Here is a 15,783-nt window from a genome sequence, read left to right as displayed (position 1 = left end):
TCAGGGGTCAGCAAACTTTTCCAGCAGGGGGCTGGTCCACTGTCCCTCAGACCTTGTGGGGGGTCTGACTATATTTGGGGGGAGGAATGAATGAATTCCTATGCCCCACAAATAACCCAGAGATGCATTTTAAATAAAAGCGCACATTCTACTCATGTAAAAACACGCTGATTCCCAGACTGTACGCGGGCCGGATTTAGAAGGCGATTGGGCCGGATCCGGCTCTGGGCCTTAGTTTGCCTACCCAAGAGCAAGATAGATCAATAGTCTGACTCAGTATTGGGCAGTTTCCTATCTTCCTAAGATAGGTCCCTACCCCTAAACATCCTGAAATCTAAATTTCTACAGTAGGGTAGGCATGAAGGAAGGGAAATAAAAAAAGCCATACCAGATCTGACTGGTGCAAAGCCTGAGTTCACGCCCACATCCCTATACAGAGAGTGTGGGGAGAGTTACACTGCAGAATTCCACATTCTTCATGCTGATTTCGTTTTTCAGAGGGATGGAGAACTTCTCTCTCTGGTTCTTTCCACTTCCTCTGTGATCAGCACCCAGTGACTGCATTCCAAGAGCATTTACTCATATGTTTTCTGATGGAAAATTGCCAGGAGGAAATACTGGAGAAGCCCAAAATGAGGAACACAGTGTGGGGAGCAGTAAAAAAAAATGGGGGGGGGGGGCTGAGGAGCAACTCTGACCACTTGCAAAGTACATTTGCTATCTAAATCTCTCCTCATTCATCACAGAATTGTACGGCTGGAAGGAACCACAAGGGTCATCATCTAGTCCAACCCCCTGCAATGTAGGAATCTTTTGCCCAACATGGGGCTTGAACACACAGCTTTGAGATTAAGAGTCTCATGCTCTATTGACTGAGAATATCCCACAGGCCCAGTATCAGTTTTTACTAAAGTTGCTAATCATTTTTTCTAACCCTGGAACTGTTTGTGTGTGATAGCAATTACTCCAGTGGTGAGAGAAACGTAGTCAGCCAATGTTCAGAGGCACCTCCTCCTTTATCCCTCGCGTTCAGAACTGGAGCTCACGTCCTGCCCTCTCACATAAAAGTAGCCCGAGCTGCCCTTTCCACAGAGAGCTGAAGAACTCTGTGTAATTCGAACGTCGGCACTTTCGGTTACACAGGTCTGCCTACGGCTTGATGTCTAGGGGCGTGGCGTGGCTCCCGATTGGCTCATAAGAGGGACGCCCAGCAGCTGCTTGGCCAGCGATTGGCTAAAGCGCGCGGGAGAGGACGGTTCTTTGGAACGTTGGCTCCGTTTTCGCTTCCCAGCGGGGGCCTTGCGATGGCGCTACCCCGGTTGTTGTTTCTTTGGGCGACGGTGGCGGCAGTTGCTGCTGCATCCCGGCCCCCGTGGGACTCGATTGCCCGTTTGCAGCCGGGGACGGACGATGCACGGCAGGCTGTGGCGGTGCGGGAGCTGCTGGAGCGGCTGCTGGGCCCGAGGGCTGCCTCCGCCTTCTCGGTATCGGTCAACCGGTCTTTGGCCGGGCCCGGCGGGCTTGACACCTACCGGCTGAGCTCGAGGGCTCCGGGCGTTGTAAACGTAGCTGGATCCAGCGGCGTTGCCGCCGCCTCGGGAATCTACCAGTACCTAAAGGACTACTGCGGCTGCCATGTCTCCTGGTCTGGGAAGCAGCTCCGACTGCCGGATAGCCTGCCGCCGGTACCCACTGAGATCATCGTCACCAGCCCCAACAGGTGATTCGATGGCGAAGGAGGAGAGCAAAGGATTTTGTGTTCCCTGTTTGCACGTGGGAAGCTTTTTTAAAAAAATTCTCTGAGCATGTCCAGAAAACAGAGCTCTGTTCCAATTAAATTTGCCTCTGGTCTTATTGGACTCGAAACTTTGAGCCTTTGAACAGCTTCAGGTAAAAATGAAATCCAACAGGTGCAGCTTTCCTTGATGCAGTGACCGGGAAAGATGTACTTGTTGAATTTCTGACTGTTAAGTAGTTGTTTAAGGCACAGAGTGTCTTGTCATCCACAACATGGCAATCCTAGTTCCAGTTTTGATTGAAGTGGGGGAGGGGAGAGAGTACCTCTGAGCATGCAGAGAGTGACTTCTCCCTCCGCTTGTATATCTTTGCTACATAAATTTGTTGTTGTTTAGTCGTTTAGTCGTGTCCGACTCTTCGTGACCCCATGGACCAGAGCACGCCAGGCACTCCTGTCTTCCACTGCCTCCCGCAGTTTGGTCAAACTCATGCTGGTAACTTCGAGAACACTATCCAACCATCTCGCCCTCTGTCGTCCCCTTCTCCTTGTGCCCTCCATCTTTCCCAACATCAGGGTCTTTTCCAGGGAGTCTTCTCTTCTCAGGAGGTGGCCAAAGTCTTGGAGCCTCAGCTTCAGGATCTGTCCTTCCAGTGAGCACTCAGGGCTGATTTCCTTAAGAATGGATAGGTTTGATCTTCTTGCAGCCCATGGGACTCTCAAGAGTCTCCTCCAGCACCATAATTCAAAAGCATCAATTCTTCGGCAATCAGTCGTCTTTATGGTCCAGCTTTCACTTCCGTACATCCCTACTGGGAAAACCATAGCTTTTACTATACGGACCTTTGTTGGCAAGGTGGTGTCTCTACTTTTTAAGATGCTGTCTAGGTTTGTCACTGCTTTTCAAGGTCTACTTCACAGGGGCATTGGAGTTTCAGGTTCTGCTTTTTCAAACAAACTGTATGTGCTGGGGGGGAGGGTTATCCTTAAAGAAATAGAAATATGGCATAGCTGCCTTGTACTTCACCAGACCATTGGTCCTTCTAGCTCAGCATTGTCTACATAGATTGGCTGCAGCTTTCCAGGCTTTCAGATGAGACATTCCTAGGCCTACCTGGGGATGCAGAGAGGTTGGTACCTGGGAGCGTTTGCATACAAAGCAGATGCTCTACCAAGCTACCACTGAGCTGCAACTTCATTTTGTACACCTAAACCTCTTTTTCTGCTAAACCTCTTTTTCAAGGCAGTGTTTACAGGTGGCAAATACTGCAACCTAGATATAAAGTTGATCTGTTAGAAAACCTACCTTTTTTTAAAGGGGGGAGGAACACACAACCCTTTTTTCTATTCCCAGCTGTTCCCATTATGAAAGAGAACCTTGCTTGCCACTTGCCGAAAATAATTGGGCGGTGCTGATTAAACATTTTAGAAAGAAAAGCATGTGGCCCAGTTCTCCTTGGGGCCATACCCAGGCTGTGTGTGTTTGAATTGTTTTGCTCTGACATAAGAAAGAAAAGAAGTCCTTCGCCAGGAAAGTGCTCTCTTCCTTCTTATCCTAGCTCAATTTCCATAATTTTCCTCCTTAGTCTCCATCCACAACGGGGCAGGGGGGGGGCGGGGCAGGAAGAAATCCTAAATATGTGTACACAGTGGTTATGTTTGCTTGTTCTTCTTTGTTCTCTTGTGTTCCTTCCTGTCTTGTCTTCCCATTGCATGCACTCGCCTAAATTTTAATAATACTTAGCAATTACAGTATAAAGCACTAATGACAAAAGTGCTTCACAGACAATGATCTTAGTAATTATGACAAACCAGTAAGGTAGGTCGGGATTAGCATCCCCTTAGAGCAGGTATGGAGAACTCTGGTCTCCCAAATGTTGTTGAACTACGACTCTCATCATGCCATGGTCATGCTTGCTAAGGGCTGCTGTAGTTCACCTGGAGGGCTGCAGGTTCTCCACACCTCCCTTTGAGAAAAATGCTGGAGCTATGAAAAAGTGGCTTGACTAAGCTTCTTATTGGGTTTCTGGAGGAAGTTTTTAAGTAATAATAAAAAAAACCTGATGACTTTCTGTTCACTTCTCTCAGCCACCACCCTGCACTAGGTCTTGATAGAAGAGTTCACACAAGCCCCCCCACGTGTTGAAAGCACGTGTCAGGGAGTCATAGCATGGTACCACCGTGATGTACACACTGGTTAACTGTGTGAAGGGGTTGTCGCTAGTGCATGTGTTGTGTTTGGGGGGTGGGTAGCCATCACAACTGCACGGACCCCTCGTGTGTCCTTTCAGTATCATGTCCTTAAAATCTGCAGTTCTCTGCGTGTTGCTAGACTACAGATCCCATCATCCCTGACCAATGATCATGCTGGCTGAGGCTGTTGGGAGTTGGGTGTGCAACATCTGGATTTATTAGGTTGTAAATTCACCAGGATATCTCTCTCTCTCTCTCTCTCTCTTGCTCTCTTGCTTAATGTTGCTGTCTCCAGCGCAGTGCACACTGATGTCTCTAAACATTAGTGAGGAAAGAACAGTCATAAGTCACGCTCAAGCCACGAGTTTCCAAAGAGAAGATAACGATCATCTTTCTGGTTTCTAATGGAATGGCTATTAAAACATACCTACAGGGAACATGGAAAACTGCCTTCTACTGAGTCATTGGTCCATGTAGGTCAGTGTTGTCTGCCCTGGCTGGCAGAGTTTCAGACAAGGAACATTCTCAGCCCTCTCTGAAGATCCTGGGGACTGAGCCTGGGGACATTCTACACGCAGAGCAGCTACAGCTCTTCTACATTCTCATGAACTGCTCAGAAATTTTTCAATGCCTTGACCAGGCATAAGCAAAGTCAGCCCTCCAGATGTTTTGGAACTACAACTCCCATCATCCCTATCTAACAGGACCATTGGTCAGAGATGATGGGAACTGTAGTCTCAAAACATCTGGAGGGCTGACTTCGCCTATGCCTGGCCTTGACCATACCTAATCCAGAGACAACCTTGGGGTATGTACACCCTAAGTCTGGAACATGTTTTGTAAAGAAGGCAGCAGCATCAGTTCTGTTTGTAGCGTGTTAGTTTAGTCTTAGCTGTGGATGTTTCTAAATCAGCAAATCTAAAATTAGGGGAGGAGCCCCCCCCCCATTTGTAGGGCATCCTGTGTCCATTACCTTGCCTGCTTTGAATAGCAGTGGTAAGCAAATTCTGACGACCATTGAAGGAAAAAGTATTGAGTAGGCCACGGAGGGCTGCCAAGCGGATTTGGGGAGGGGGCTGCTTTTGTCCTTCCCTTTCTACACTGCTCGACTGGGTCCAGCAGTTCCATCTGTGCAGTTGTGCTCCTTTGCGTGTCGGATGTCACGTCAGTCGGGGTCCGTCGGTCCCGCTCTTTTAAAGATCAGCTCAATTAATCTTGACACTCTTTTGTGGGCGGAAGGGGGAGGAATGACCCAGGGCCTCGTTAGAAGAGCTGTCCCTTGGCTTGTAGGCGGACAAAGGTCCTGGCGAGGACAGAGAGGTTGGCAGGGTGAGGAGAGTCTTTGCGTGACTGGATTGTTTGTGCCGCTTGAAAAGGAAGAGCCCCCCCCCCCTGGGCCCTAGGGAAACCCAATTGGTGGAGGGAGGGGATGACTCTAGAATAGCTTCAACCTGAGGACTTGGCCCCTGAGCCAAGGCAGCTAATCTAAAGCACTTGGGGACTGATCATTGCTGCGTTGTTTACATAACACACACCGCACTGTGGACTACAACTGCGTAGTTAGCATCGCTCTAGCACTCCTGCCACCCAGTTTCTCAGCCCACCTGGACGAAAGTAAATTCGGAACAGAGTCCTTGTGCGGTGGTACCTTTGTGTGTTGCAGCAGCGACGTGCTTGCAAGTGCAACTCATCTGTGCAAGGCCTTGTCCCACTAAGACTAAGACAAATGTGTCCATTTCAACTTGCTTACTTTTTCTTTTCTTTTTTTTCAAACTTGAGCCCAGGCAGCTCACCCCCATTTCTGGATCAGTGTGCAATTTTCCCCCCTTTTAAATCTCTGCCTGGAAATTCCTTACGCATTTCTGAGGTACCTTTCTCCTAACGTGTTTGCATATTTGTGTGCGATGTGCACGTTTTTGCAAGCACTTTCCCCTCTTGTAATGTAGTTCTATAGGCATTTTTCAATAATATATTACTTTTTTGGGAGGGGACACTCTTTTTGGTTGGAAAACACAAAATGTGGGGAAGTGCAGGTTTCAAAGGATTGCTGGTTCTCAGGAAGTGATAATTAGGAACGTCAGCATTAAAATGCAAACTGAGCAAATTTATTTCCCTCACCTATCAGATGTGGGTAAAGGAGGGAGTACTATAACACTAAGTGCAACCTTACCTACAACAACTCCTCACTGGCCTGGTACTATTGCAATTGCCAACCATGGCTATTTGGGAGACAAAACTACAACAGCGGCTGTAGACTAACCAAAGCACAAACAAAAGCTGCTAAAAGGTGGGGAAGGTGTATAAAAAAGCATTTTGCAACCTGTATAAAGTATGCAACTTTGCTGTTTGTTTGTTTGTTTTCCTCAATTTTAAAAAATAATATTTATTAGTAGCACTATTGACCTTCTGCCAATTTACTTTCCCTGACTACTGGCAATCTGCCTTAAGATATTCCACCCAGTGTCTGATATTTTATTTTAGCAAGTGCTGCCCAGTGAGACTTGCCTTGACTTAGAGTCCATGATACCGCTTCCTTTCTTGATCCCTCCTTTGTGGACCTGCTTGTGTGCATCTTGTTATTCCCCTGCCTTCTCCCTCACTCCAGAACAGGATTTTCTGGCCCCAGTACATTATATGGCCCTCTGACTCATAAAAGAGGACACAGGTTTATATCTGCGTTGTATTATATGCAAATATGTGTCATTGTTTGAAGGCAGGGTGGACGGCCCAAAAAGTAAATAGGTGGCCACATGTGTAATAAAATGTTTGACAGAATGGAAAGTGGCAATGCTTTCCCCATAATTGTAGTAGCATACTAGAAAATACTGAACCTATTAAGTTCTGCCTGCTGCACAGCTGTTAAAGGCAAAATAACTGTGCTTTCCCCCTAAACCAAAGCCTGGGATGCATCACTGCACCTACTTACCTGGGGGTAAGCCCCATTAAACATAAAGAGGCTTACTTGTAGAAGAATGACTTCTAAGGAGTCGCTGATCTCAGACAAGCCCAAGACAAGAAAGACAAACGAATGGATAGATAGATAATAAACAGCTTGCAGGTGCTTAAGAGTTCCATTGTTTTTTCTTCCCAGATTCCGCTTCTACCAAAATGTCTGCACCCAGAGCTACTCCTATGTGTGGTGGAACTGGGAGCGCTGGGAACAGGAGATCGACTGGATGGCGCTCCACGGCATCAACATGGCGCTGGCATTCACCGGGCAGGAGGCCGTCTGGCAGCGGGTGGAGTATCTCGTTTAAACAGAAAAACGATTGAACCGTGATAATATTTTAGAAGCACTTTTCAGACCGGAAGAATGCCTGCCAAAGCAGCTGGTGGCAACTGAAGTTCAACATCCCCCTTCTCTTGTTTCCAGGTATATTTGTCCCTGGGCCTGAACCAGTCAGAAATTGACGAGTATTTCACTGGACCGGCATTTCTGGCTTGGAACCGGATGGGGAACTTGCACACCTGGGCGGGGCCACTGCCCCTCTCGTGGCAACTGAAGCAGCTCTACTTGCAGGTACCTGGGCCTGATTGCTGTGGTGGCGGCGGCGCTAGGCTTATGCTTATCATGGAGGGTAAGGCTACTAGCCATGGTGGGCTGAGTGCTACCTCCACCATTTGTGGGAATCTCAGGTGGGGAGAGTACTATGGCACACAGCTCCTGATCTTTCAGGTTTCTTGTAGGCATCTGGTTGGCCACTGTGAGAACAGATTGCTGGACTACCAGGGAGTTGGACTACATCAGGGGTAGGCAACCTAAGGCCCGTGGCCCGGATGCGGCCCAGTCGCCTTCTCAATCCGGCCTGTGGACGGTCCGGGAATCACATGAGGGAAAAGGGAAAGAAATGAAAAAAACCAGCAAATATTCAATCTTTGGCACCACTTGTAGCTGAGCCAACAGAATCGACAGAGACCTACCTAAAATGTGGGCATTCTTCTGGGGCTAGTGGGTGGGAATATCAGGGCACAGTATGGATCCTTCCCCAGGCCTTGTTACACTGCTCCATCCTGCCCTCTTTACCTTCCCAGTACAGGATCCTGGAGAGAATGCGGAGCCTGGGGATGTTGACAGTGCTGCCTGCCTTCTCAGGATACGTTCCTCGCGGCATCTTAAGGTAAAGGTTGTCGGTCATGCTTCACAAGCAGGAATGGAATGCAGGCGGCAAAGGGACCTAGGAAACCACATTACAGTGGTACCTCGGGTTACAGACGCTTCAGGTTACAGACGCTTCAGGTTACAGACTCCGCTAACCCAGAAGTAGTACCTTGGGTTAAGAACTTTGCTTCAGGATGAGAACAGAAATCGCACGGCAGCAGGAGGCCCCATTAGCTAAAGTGATACCTCAGGTTAAGAACAGTTTCAGGTTAAAAACGGACCTCCAGAATGAATTAAGTTCTTAACCACTTCACCACACCGCCACGCGATTTCTGTTCTCATTTTCTGTTTCTCATTTTCTATTTCTGGGTTAGTGGAGTCTGTATCCTGAAGTGTCAGTAACCTGAGGTACCACTGTATACCAAATCAAACCATTATCTAGCTGCAGGGACACACAGGCCATATGAGGTCCTCCAGCCCCCCAGCCCCCAGTTTGACCCACCAGGATGTTTCTCCTGGGCTTTGCCCACCTGACACTCAGAATCCAAAGCGTGGCCTCTCTCCAGTGGTGGGGGAAGGGAGGGTGCAGTGGGGGCGGCTCAGCCCGGGTGTCACCACTGAGGGCGGTACTCACCGCGGGGCCTGCACCGCGCCTGAGCCACACGTCTCTCCTGGGAGTGATGTGGTGACTGGGCGCCCACAGGCTCCACGCTGCCCCAAACGGTCTGCCCGCTGCCTCCCCTCCCTCCCCCCAGCTGTAGGGCGGCTGAGTGGGAGGAGGCAGGCAGACGCCTCGGAGGCCCCACAGAGTGTCCTGCCCCAGCTGGCCCCGCCCCGTGGGTAGCTGGCCACGCCCCTGGGCAAAGGGCACGCGCGCCGCCCCAGGTGCCCGACCAGCTTGCACTGCCACTGCCTCTTCCATGGGAAGTGGAAGAGGGGCCCAGAGACATTTCAGAGGCCTCTGAGCCTGTGCAAGTGTGTACAGTGGTACCTCGGGTTAAGAACTTAATTCGTTCTGGAGGTCCATTCTTAACCTGAAACTGTTCTTAACCTGAGGTACCACTTTAGCTAATGGGGCCTCCCACTGCTGCTGCACGATTTCTGTTCTCATCCTGAGGTAAAGTTCTTAACCTGAGGTACTATTTCTGGGTTAGCGGACTCTGTAACCTGAAGCGTCTGTAAACCGAGTTACCACTGTATTGCTCCTCACTTCTGCAGCCAGTTCTCTCATATCCATGATCAGAACACATGGAGGCTATGGCTGATTGCAAAATCATTATGAAAGAGATGGAGGAGTGTTTTCAGTTGTGGTGGGTGGTGGGTGGGTAGAGGGAAGAAAGTTGGGACACAGGAAGCCTCTTAGACAGATTCAGGCCGTTGATCCATTGAGCTGATTGGCAGCAGCTCTCCACAATTTCAGACATGGGACATTCCCAGCCTTGCAGCAGAACCTCAGTTTTTGAACTTAATCCGTTCCAGAAGACCATTCGGCTTCCAAAAAGTTCGAAAACCTAGGATCAATGGGCTAGTGGCAAAGTCAGTGGGGGGGGGGGGAAATGAAAAACGCAGCTTGGAAGCCGTTCGAAAATTGTTCGAAAACGGAAGCATTCACTTCCGGGTTGTCGGCATTTGGGTTCTGAATCGTTCGGCTTCCAAAGCGTTCGACAACCGAGGCTCCACTGTATTGGGAGATGCTGGGAACTTCTGCATGCAAAGCAGAGGCTCTGCCGTTCAGCTACAGCCCTTCCCAAATACAGCAGTGATTTTGGCACAGCTCTGAAAGATGGGGGGGGGGCGTTTCCTCCCTTCCCATCATTTTTAATGTGTGATGCTTTACTGCGTTTGATGTTTTGATTTGCTGATAGCCGCCCAGGGGGCTGAGGCAACCGTGGCAGATAGGCAGTATATAATTTTGTTATCATTATCATCACCATTTATTTCCCCCTCAAAGCAGAGAGAGCTATTGCGTTCCACTTTGGTGGACTCCAACTCCCAGCATGCTCATTGATCAGGGATGATGGGAGTTGTAGTCCAGCCGTGTTGGAAAGGCACCCCGATGTTGGCTACCCCTGCTTTAGAGTTTCTTCTTTTAGTCTTGCCTCTGAGCTCTCTGGCAGAAACTGTTTAGCTGTACAGCGTTTAGCGCACCATCAAATGTGAAACAGCGGTTGGTGCCACAATTCCTTCCTGGATTTCTTCCCCGTGCTTTCAGGGTTTTCCCCCGGGCCAACGCCACACGAATGGGGAGCTGGAGTCACTTTGACTGCACCTACTCCTGCTCCTACCTCCTGTCGCCCGAAGACCCCATGTTCCAGGTCATCGGGACCCTCTTCCTGAAAGAACTGACCAGGCAGTTTGGTACGGATCACTTGTACAGCGCTGACACCTTCAACGAGATGCGCCCGCTCTCATCGGATCCCGCCTACCTGTCCCAGGTCAGCGCAGCTGTCTTCCGCTCCATGACGGGAGGTAGGATGTGACGGGTTCTCTTGGCTCCCCTCCGTACATACACAAGTTTCTCCTCCAGTCGCCTCGTCTTTTATGACATTTATATACTATGCTTATCTTCCTCGGAGCTCAGGGTGGGTGATGTGCGTGGTTCTCCTCCTCCCCTTTTCATCCTCACACCAACCCTGTGAGGTAGGTTAGGCTAAGGGTGACTTGCCTAAAGTCACCCAGAGAGCTTCATGGCTGAGTGGAGATTCGAACCCTGGTCTCCCATGTCCAACACTCTAAATGTGACTCACTTTAGCCCACATTTGGGTAGCTGCATAACCTGGAGGGGGCATCATCACATTGTGGCTAAGCCTCCCCCCCCCCCCCCTTTGAGACTTTGCTAGGCACTCACATTTTCTAAGCCTCAAGTATATGGCTTCAAATTCAAAAATCTATTATTATTTTTAACATGCTATTTTTAAAAACTCAGGAACTGCATCGTTCCAAACTCCACGTTTGTGCCATCCACTGTTGATACCATCCTGATCATACCATGGCTAGGTTATCTCCCATTTTTTATGCTTAGGAAGAAGATGTTGGCTGCATTTATTTGTTTTCTTAATAACCACATTCATATATCATCCTTCTTTCAAGTTGCTCGGAGCAGCATGCCTAGCATTTTCCTGTTACTGTGCTGTATATCCTTCTAACAACCCTCTTAAGTAGACTAGGCTGAGAGAAGGTAACTTACCACTGGCCACCAAATTTCATCACTTGAGCCCTGGTATTCTCAGCCAAGCCCTTCTATGACAGCATTGTAGCCTCTCAGATTATGTTTATGGGATGTGTTAGATAAGGCATAGCTTTCCACTGCAAGATTACTGTCTCCTAGACATTGTTGTTCTGCAGAGAATTTGGCACCAAAGAACTAGCCATGTTTTGCAGACATTTTGCAGCTGGAAGTCAGGATGGTGACCTATATAATTTTAATTGAAATCGATGTCCTCAATGAATGAATGAGGTTCCATAAGCAGAAGTAACTGCCAGCACCTCTGCCGTGCGCTAACTGGCAATGTCTTCCTCCACAGCTGACCCCCGTGCCATATGGCTGATGCAAGGCTGGCTTTTCCAACACCAGCCCGACTTCTGGCAGCCGGCCCAAGTCCGCGCCCTCCTCCAGGGCGTGCCTCTTGGCAGGATGGTGGTGCTGGACCTCTTTGCCGAATCCAAGCCCGTCTACCCCTGGACAGAGTCCTTCTACGGGCAGCCGTTTATCTGGTGCATGCTGCACAACTTCGGCGGCAACCACGGCCTTTTCGGCACGGCGGAGAGCATCAACCGGGGCCCCTTTGCCGCCCGGGGCTTCCCCAACTCCACCATGGTGGGCATCGGCCTGACCCCCGAAGGCATCGAGCAGAACGACGTGATGTACGAGCTCATGACCGACCTGGGCTGGCGCAAGGAGCCCCTGGACCTCCGGCAGTGGGTGTCCAATTACGCCACACAGCGCTACGGAGTCAGCAACGCCCAGGCGGCTGCGGCATGGCAGCTGCTTCTCCAGAGCGCCTACAATTGCTCCGGGCCGTACACCAACCACAACCGCAGCCCGCTGGTGCACCGCCCTTCCTTCCGGATGACCACGGAGCTCTGGTACAACGAGAGCGACGTCTACGAGGCCTGGCGGCTGCTGCAAAGCTCTGTCGACGTGCTCGGCACCAGCAGCACCTTCTGCTACGACCTGGTTGACGTGACCCGCCAGGCCATGCAGCAGCTGGTGAGCCGGTATTACTTGGAAATCAAGCAGGCTTTCCAGAGCCGCATGCTCTCCCGTCTGCTGACGGCGGGCGGCATTCTGGTCTACGACCTCCTGCCAGAGCTGGACAGCCTCCTGTCGAGCGACAGGCGGTTTCTGCTCGGGCGGTGGCTGGAAGCGGCCCGCTTGTCGGCCACCAGCGACCAGGAGGTGGTCCTCTACGACCTGAACGCACGCAACCAGCTGACGCTCTGGGGGCCCAACGGCAACATCTTGGACTACGCCAACAAGCAGTTCGGAGGGCTGGTGTTGGACTATTATGGGGTGCGCTGGAGCCTGTTTGTGTCCACCCTGGTGGAGTGCCTCAACACCGGGACCCCTTTCCACCAGAGCCACTTCAACCAAGCCGTCTTCCAAGTGGAGAGGGGCTTTATCTACAACGGGAAGCGGTACCCGACCAAGGCCATGGGCAACACGCTGGACATTGCCAGGAAGATATTTCTCAAGTATTACCCTTCCGCAGTGCAGCACAACTGCTCGAGGGCTGCATGAGAAGAGACTCGCTATTGGCAGGCCCCCGTCTCTGCTTGCCATCAGTCCCAACCACTGCACTCGTCCTGTGTTGGGTGTTCTGAGCCAGATCTGACTACTGAACAGCTTCTTCTTAAATGCACATTTTCCCAGTCTTCAAGTGGCACAGGAGCTGGTGGTGTTGGGAGTGGGAATGACTTCTGGTCAGAAAAAGAGGTGACAGAGTTTATGAAGCCTGTCTGGAAGCCTTTAACCCTGTCTCCAGATGGGTGCAGAGGCTAGTTGTGGTTGAGGGATCATTGTCAGGGACTCAGCACATGGTTCTTGGGGGCACTTCTCCTTGTTTTTCACGTGTTCCAGAGCTGGCTCAAATTGAGCTCTAAAAAGGTGAGCGGTGTGGTGGAGATGGACTCTGCTGCCTTAATACGGAGACGGAAGTGCGCAGTCACGAGGCTTTGCAACGCAGCTCCCTGCCAAAAGACCATCCGCATCGCAGCCCTCTTCCCTCCACACAGGCAAGGGGTGGCTAACCTGTGGCTTGTAGGCCCCTCAGGGTTTTTTTGTGTAGCCTCTGCAACTCCAACATTTATCATTTTAAAGATAATAATTTCATTTAAAAATGAGAAAGGGGGGGGGGCTTTCCAAGGCTCCCCATTTTAAAAAAACAAAACAAGAAACCTTTAAAATAATTATTATATTCTTTTTTACTAACTGCTCTCATAGGTATTCCAAAGTGATAGTCTGATGACAAAATGTTTTAAGGCCCCTCCGAGGTCCCCTGCCCCAATTTTTCTTATTATTCCCCCCCTCCCCAAAAAAAGAGAATAATTAAGTACTCTATTTTAATATGGGTCCCCTGCTGATGTGACTCTGTGGTGCCAAAAAGGGCTTTGTGGCCCCATTCAGACTTCCTAATGGGTCCATTAAAGATAATAATCAAATATCAAAAACTGGTTGCACCCACCTTGTCATGAGGCCCCTGAAGTGGTTAGCCAGCCCTGCTGGGTTGTATTCAGCTGTGGTCCATGTTTTCTCCTGCTCACCCCCAAGCAGAAGCGCTAGAAGAAGAGTTTGGATTTGGTACCCCGCTTTATCACTACCCTAAGGAGTCTCAAAGCAGCTAACAATCTCCTTTCCCTTCCTCCCCCACAACAAACACTCTGTGAGGTGAGTGAGGCTGAGAGACTTCAGGGAAGTATGACTGGCCCAAGGTCACCCAGCAGCTGCATGTGGAGGAGCGGGGAATCGAACCCAGTTCACCAGATTACGAGTCCACTGTTCTTAACCACTACACCACCTACAGAAGAGTTTGCTGAAGCTGCCTTCCGCAAACAAGCATTTGAAGCATTGATGAGACCAGATGAAGTGACAGGGAACCTGGTAGCCCTCCAGACATAGTTGGGACTCCCAACTCCCAGCACCCCTGACTATTCCTGAAGAGCCACAGGTTCCTCGCAATTGGACTAGAAGATCGTCAGGGATCTTCACACCAAAAAAGCTAGGCTTTGGCTGCATTCAGACAGCACCGTTTAGTCCATTTTCCTGTTTAGTCCAATTTCCACGTTTCCAAGGGATAATCTCATAAGAGGCAAAAGACACTTGTGGAAATACATTGTGGCCTCGTGGCAATTTAGTGCTCATTTCCATTGTTAATTGTTTCCAGGAAAATTCTGGCTTGCAGCCCCATTAACCAGGAGGCTTGTGGGAGTGTGTTGTGTTGCAATTTGAGGTGAAGGAATTTGGGGCGGTATCTTTAGCATACAGGTCTTTCCTGTTGTTTGAAATTTAGGTTGGCATGGCAGCACTATCTATCGATCGAAGAGCCGCAGCAGATGGTATTGGTGTATAAAAGGAACATTAGAAATCCCTAGTAAACAGAAGCCCTAGTAAAATTAATGCAATAAACCCCACCTCAAAGTGCAGCCATAGTTTCTCACCCTCCCCATAGGGATAAATACTGAAACGGGAAGGCGCTACACTGATTGCAGTTTGGTTTAGCCTTTTGAATTTATTAGGTGCCTTTTTCTACATATAAAAAGGACACAAGGCATCTTTGACAACAAATCCATTGCTCATTGGGGTTCATTTAACAGCCCAAACCAGGTGATTGGGCGCCTTCTGCCAGAAACGCTTGGGTAGGGATAGAAAAGGTTGATTTATCCTTGGGAAAAGGGAACAGGCCTCATCAGCAACACTGTCATTTTGGAATTATGGGGTGCGGTGAGCATGAAGTCAGGTTTGAGGAATAGCATTGAAGGGTTGCCGTCTTCCTCAGAAACTTACGGGTTGTAGGGTTAGAAAGCCCAGGTGGCAATGAAAGAGGGAAGGTGAGCTCCTTCTGGTAAGCTATGTAGGAGGAAGGCCAAGCCAGCCAGGGCAGATTTTCCAAGGAGTATTCACCCCTTTGGGGTTCTTTGCCTCCTGTACTAACGCAGTGAAAATGTAGGGCCAACATATTTTCCTGCATTACATTTATACCCCAACATGGAAGCCGAGGCGGCCATATATGTGGCTCCCACATGGTCTCCCTTCCAGGCACCAACCAGACCCAGACCTGCTTAGCTTCAGCAAGGCGGTAGCCTCACGTGCCTTAAGACCAGTGCTACTTTTCTAGAAAAAGAGGTACCGGAACTCACCCTGAACACCTCCCTTGTTCTCTTAGAATGGCAATGGCGCCCACCTGAGAGGTGCCACCTGAGTTCTGCCTGGAAAAAGCCCTGCTTCAGACCATTGCCTTTTCCCTCGGGAGAGTTCCCTTCCTCCGCCTGTCTTAACTTTGCTCAGTGCCTTTACTGTCCCTGAGTGACTCAGGGGTAAGTTTACATGCGTATGTGTATATATATTTTGTTCACAAAGATGTCTGATCTCCGAATAATTATTTCTGGTTTAATACCTGTATAAAAACGTGCCCCCTTGTGCCAAAAGAGAGGCCGTCATGAGGGGTTGGTGTATTTTATTACGCTTTATTAAAAAGACAACCTGAGTTCCGGATAAATCGTGCTGATTAGCTGTTTTGGGGTTTGGGGCTTTGCAAAT

At 49.6% G+C, this 15,783-nt stretch overlaps 1 protein-coding gene across 1 annotated transcript; it reads left to right on the top strand.

The window, feature by feature from the left end:
• Window positions 1-904: 904 nt before the first annotated feature.
• Window positions 905-15,742, top strand: NAGLU (N-acetyl-alpha-glucosaminidase). Its single transcript, XM_083408613.1, has 6 exons — window positions 905-1,720; window positions 7,020-7,167; window positions 7,302-7,448; window positions 7,961-8,046; window positions 10,240-10,496; window positions 11,552-15,742. Exons 1-6 carry the CDS (start codon window positions 1,305-1,307, stop codon window positions 12,766-12,768), a joined length of 2,271 nt encoding a protein of 756 aa, XP_083264739.1. The 5' UTR covers window positions 905-1,304; the 3' UTR covers window positions 12,769-15,742.
• Window positions 15,743-15,783: the final 41 nt, after the last annotated feature.

This window comes from Podarcis tiliguerta (genome assembly GCF_965153285.1).
Source record: "Podarcis tiliguerta genome assembly, chromosome: 13".
NCBI lineage: Eukaryota > Metazoa > Chordata > Lepidosauria > Squamata > Lacertidae > Podarcis > Podarcis tiliguerta.
Note: the sequence above shows the minus strand (reverse complement) of the source record. Positions and strands in the feature narration are given on the sequence as shown.

Excerpts from the sequence above, each read along its gene's own strand:
- NAGLU (XM_083408613.1), top strand. The coding sequence starts at position 1,305 with ATGGCGCTACCCCGGTTGTTGTTTCTTTGGGCGACGGTGGCGGCAGTT. Across the intron at positions 7,168-7,301 it reads AGGAGGCCGTCTGGCAGCGG|GTATATTTGTCCCTGGGCCT; the intron begins GTGGAGTATCTC and ends TCTTGTTTCCAG. Across the intron at positions 8,047-10,239 it reads GTTCCTCGCGGCATCTTAAG|GGTTTTCCCCCGGGCCAACG; the intron begins GTAAAGGTTGTC and ends CCGTGCTTTCAG.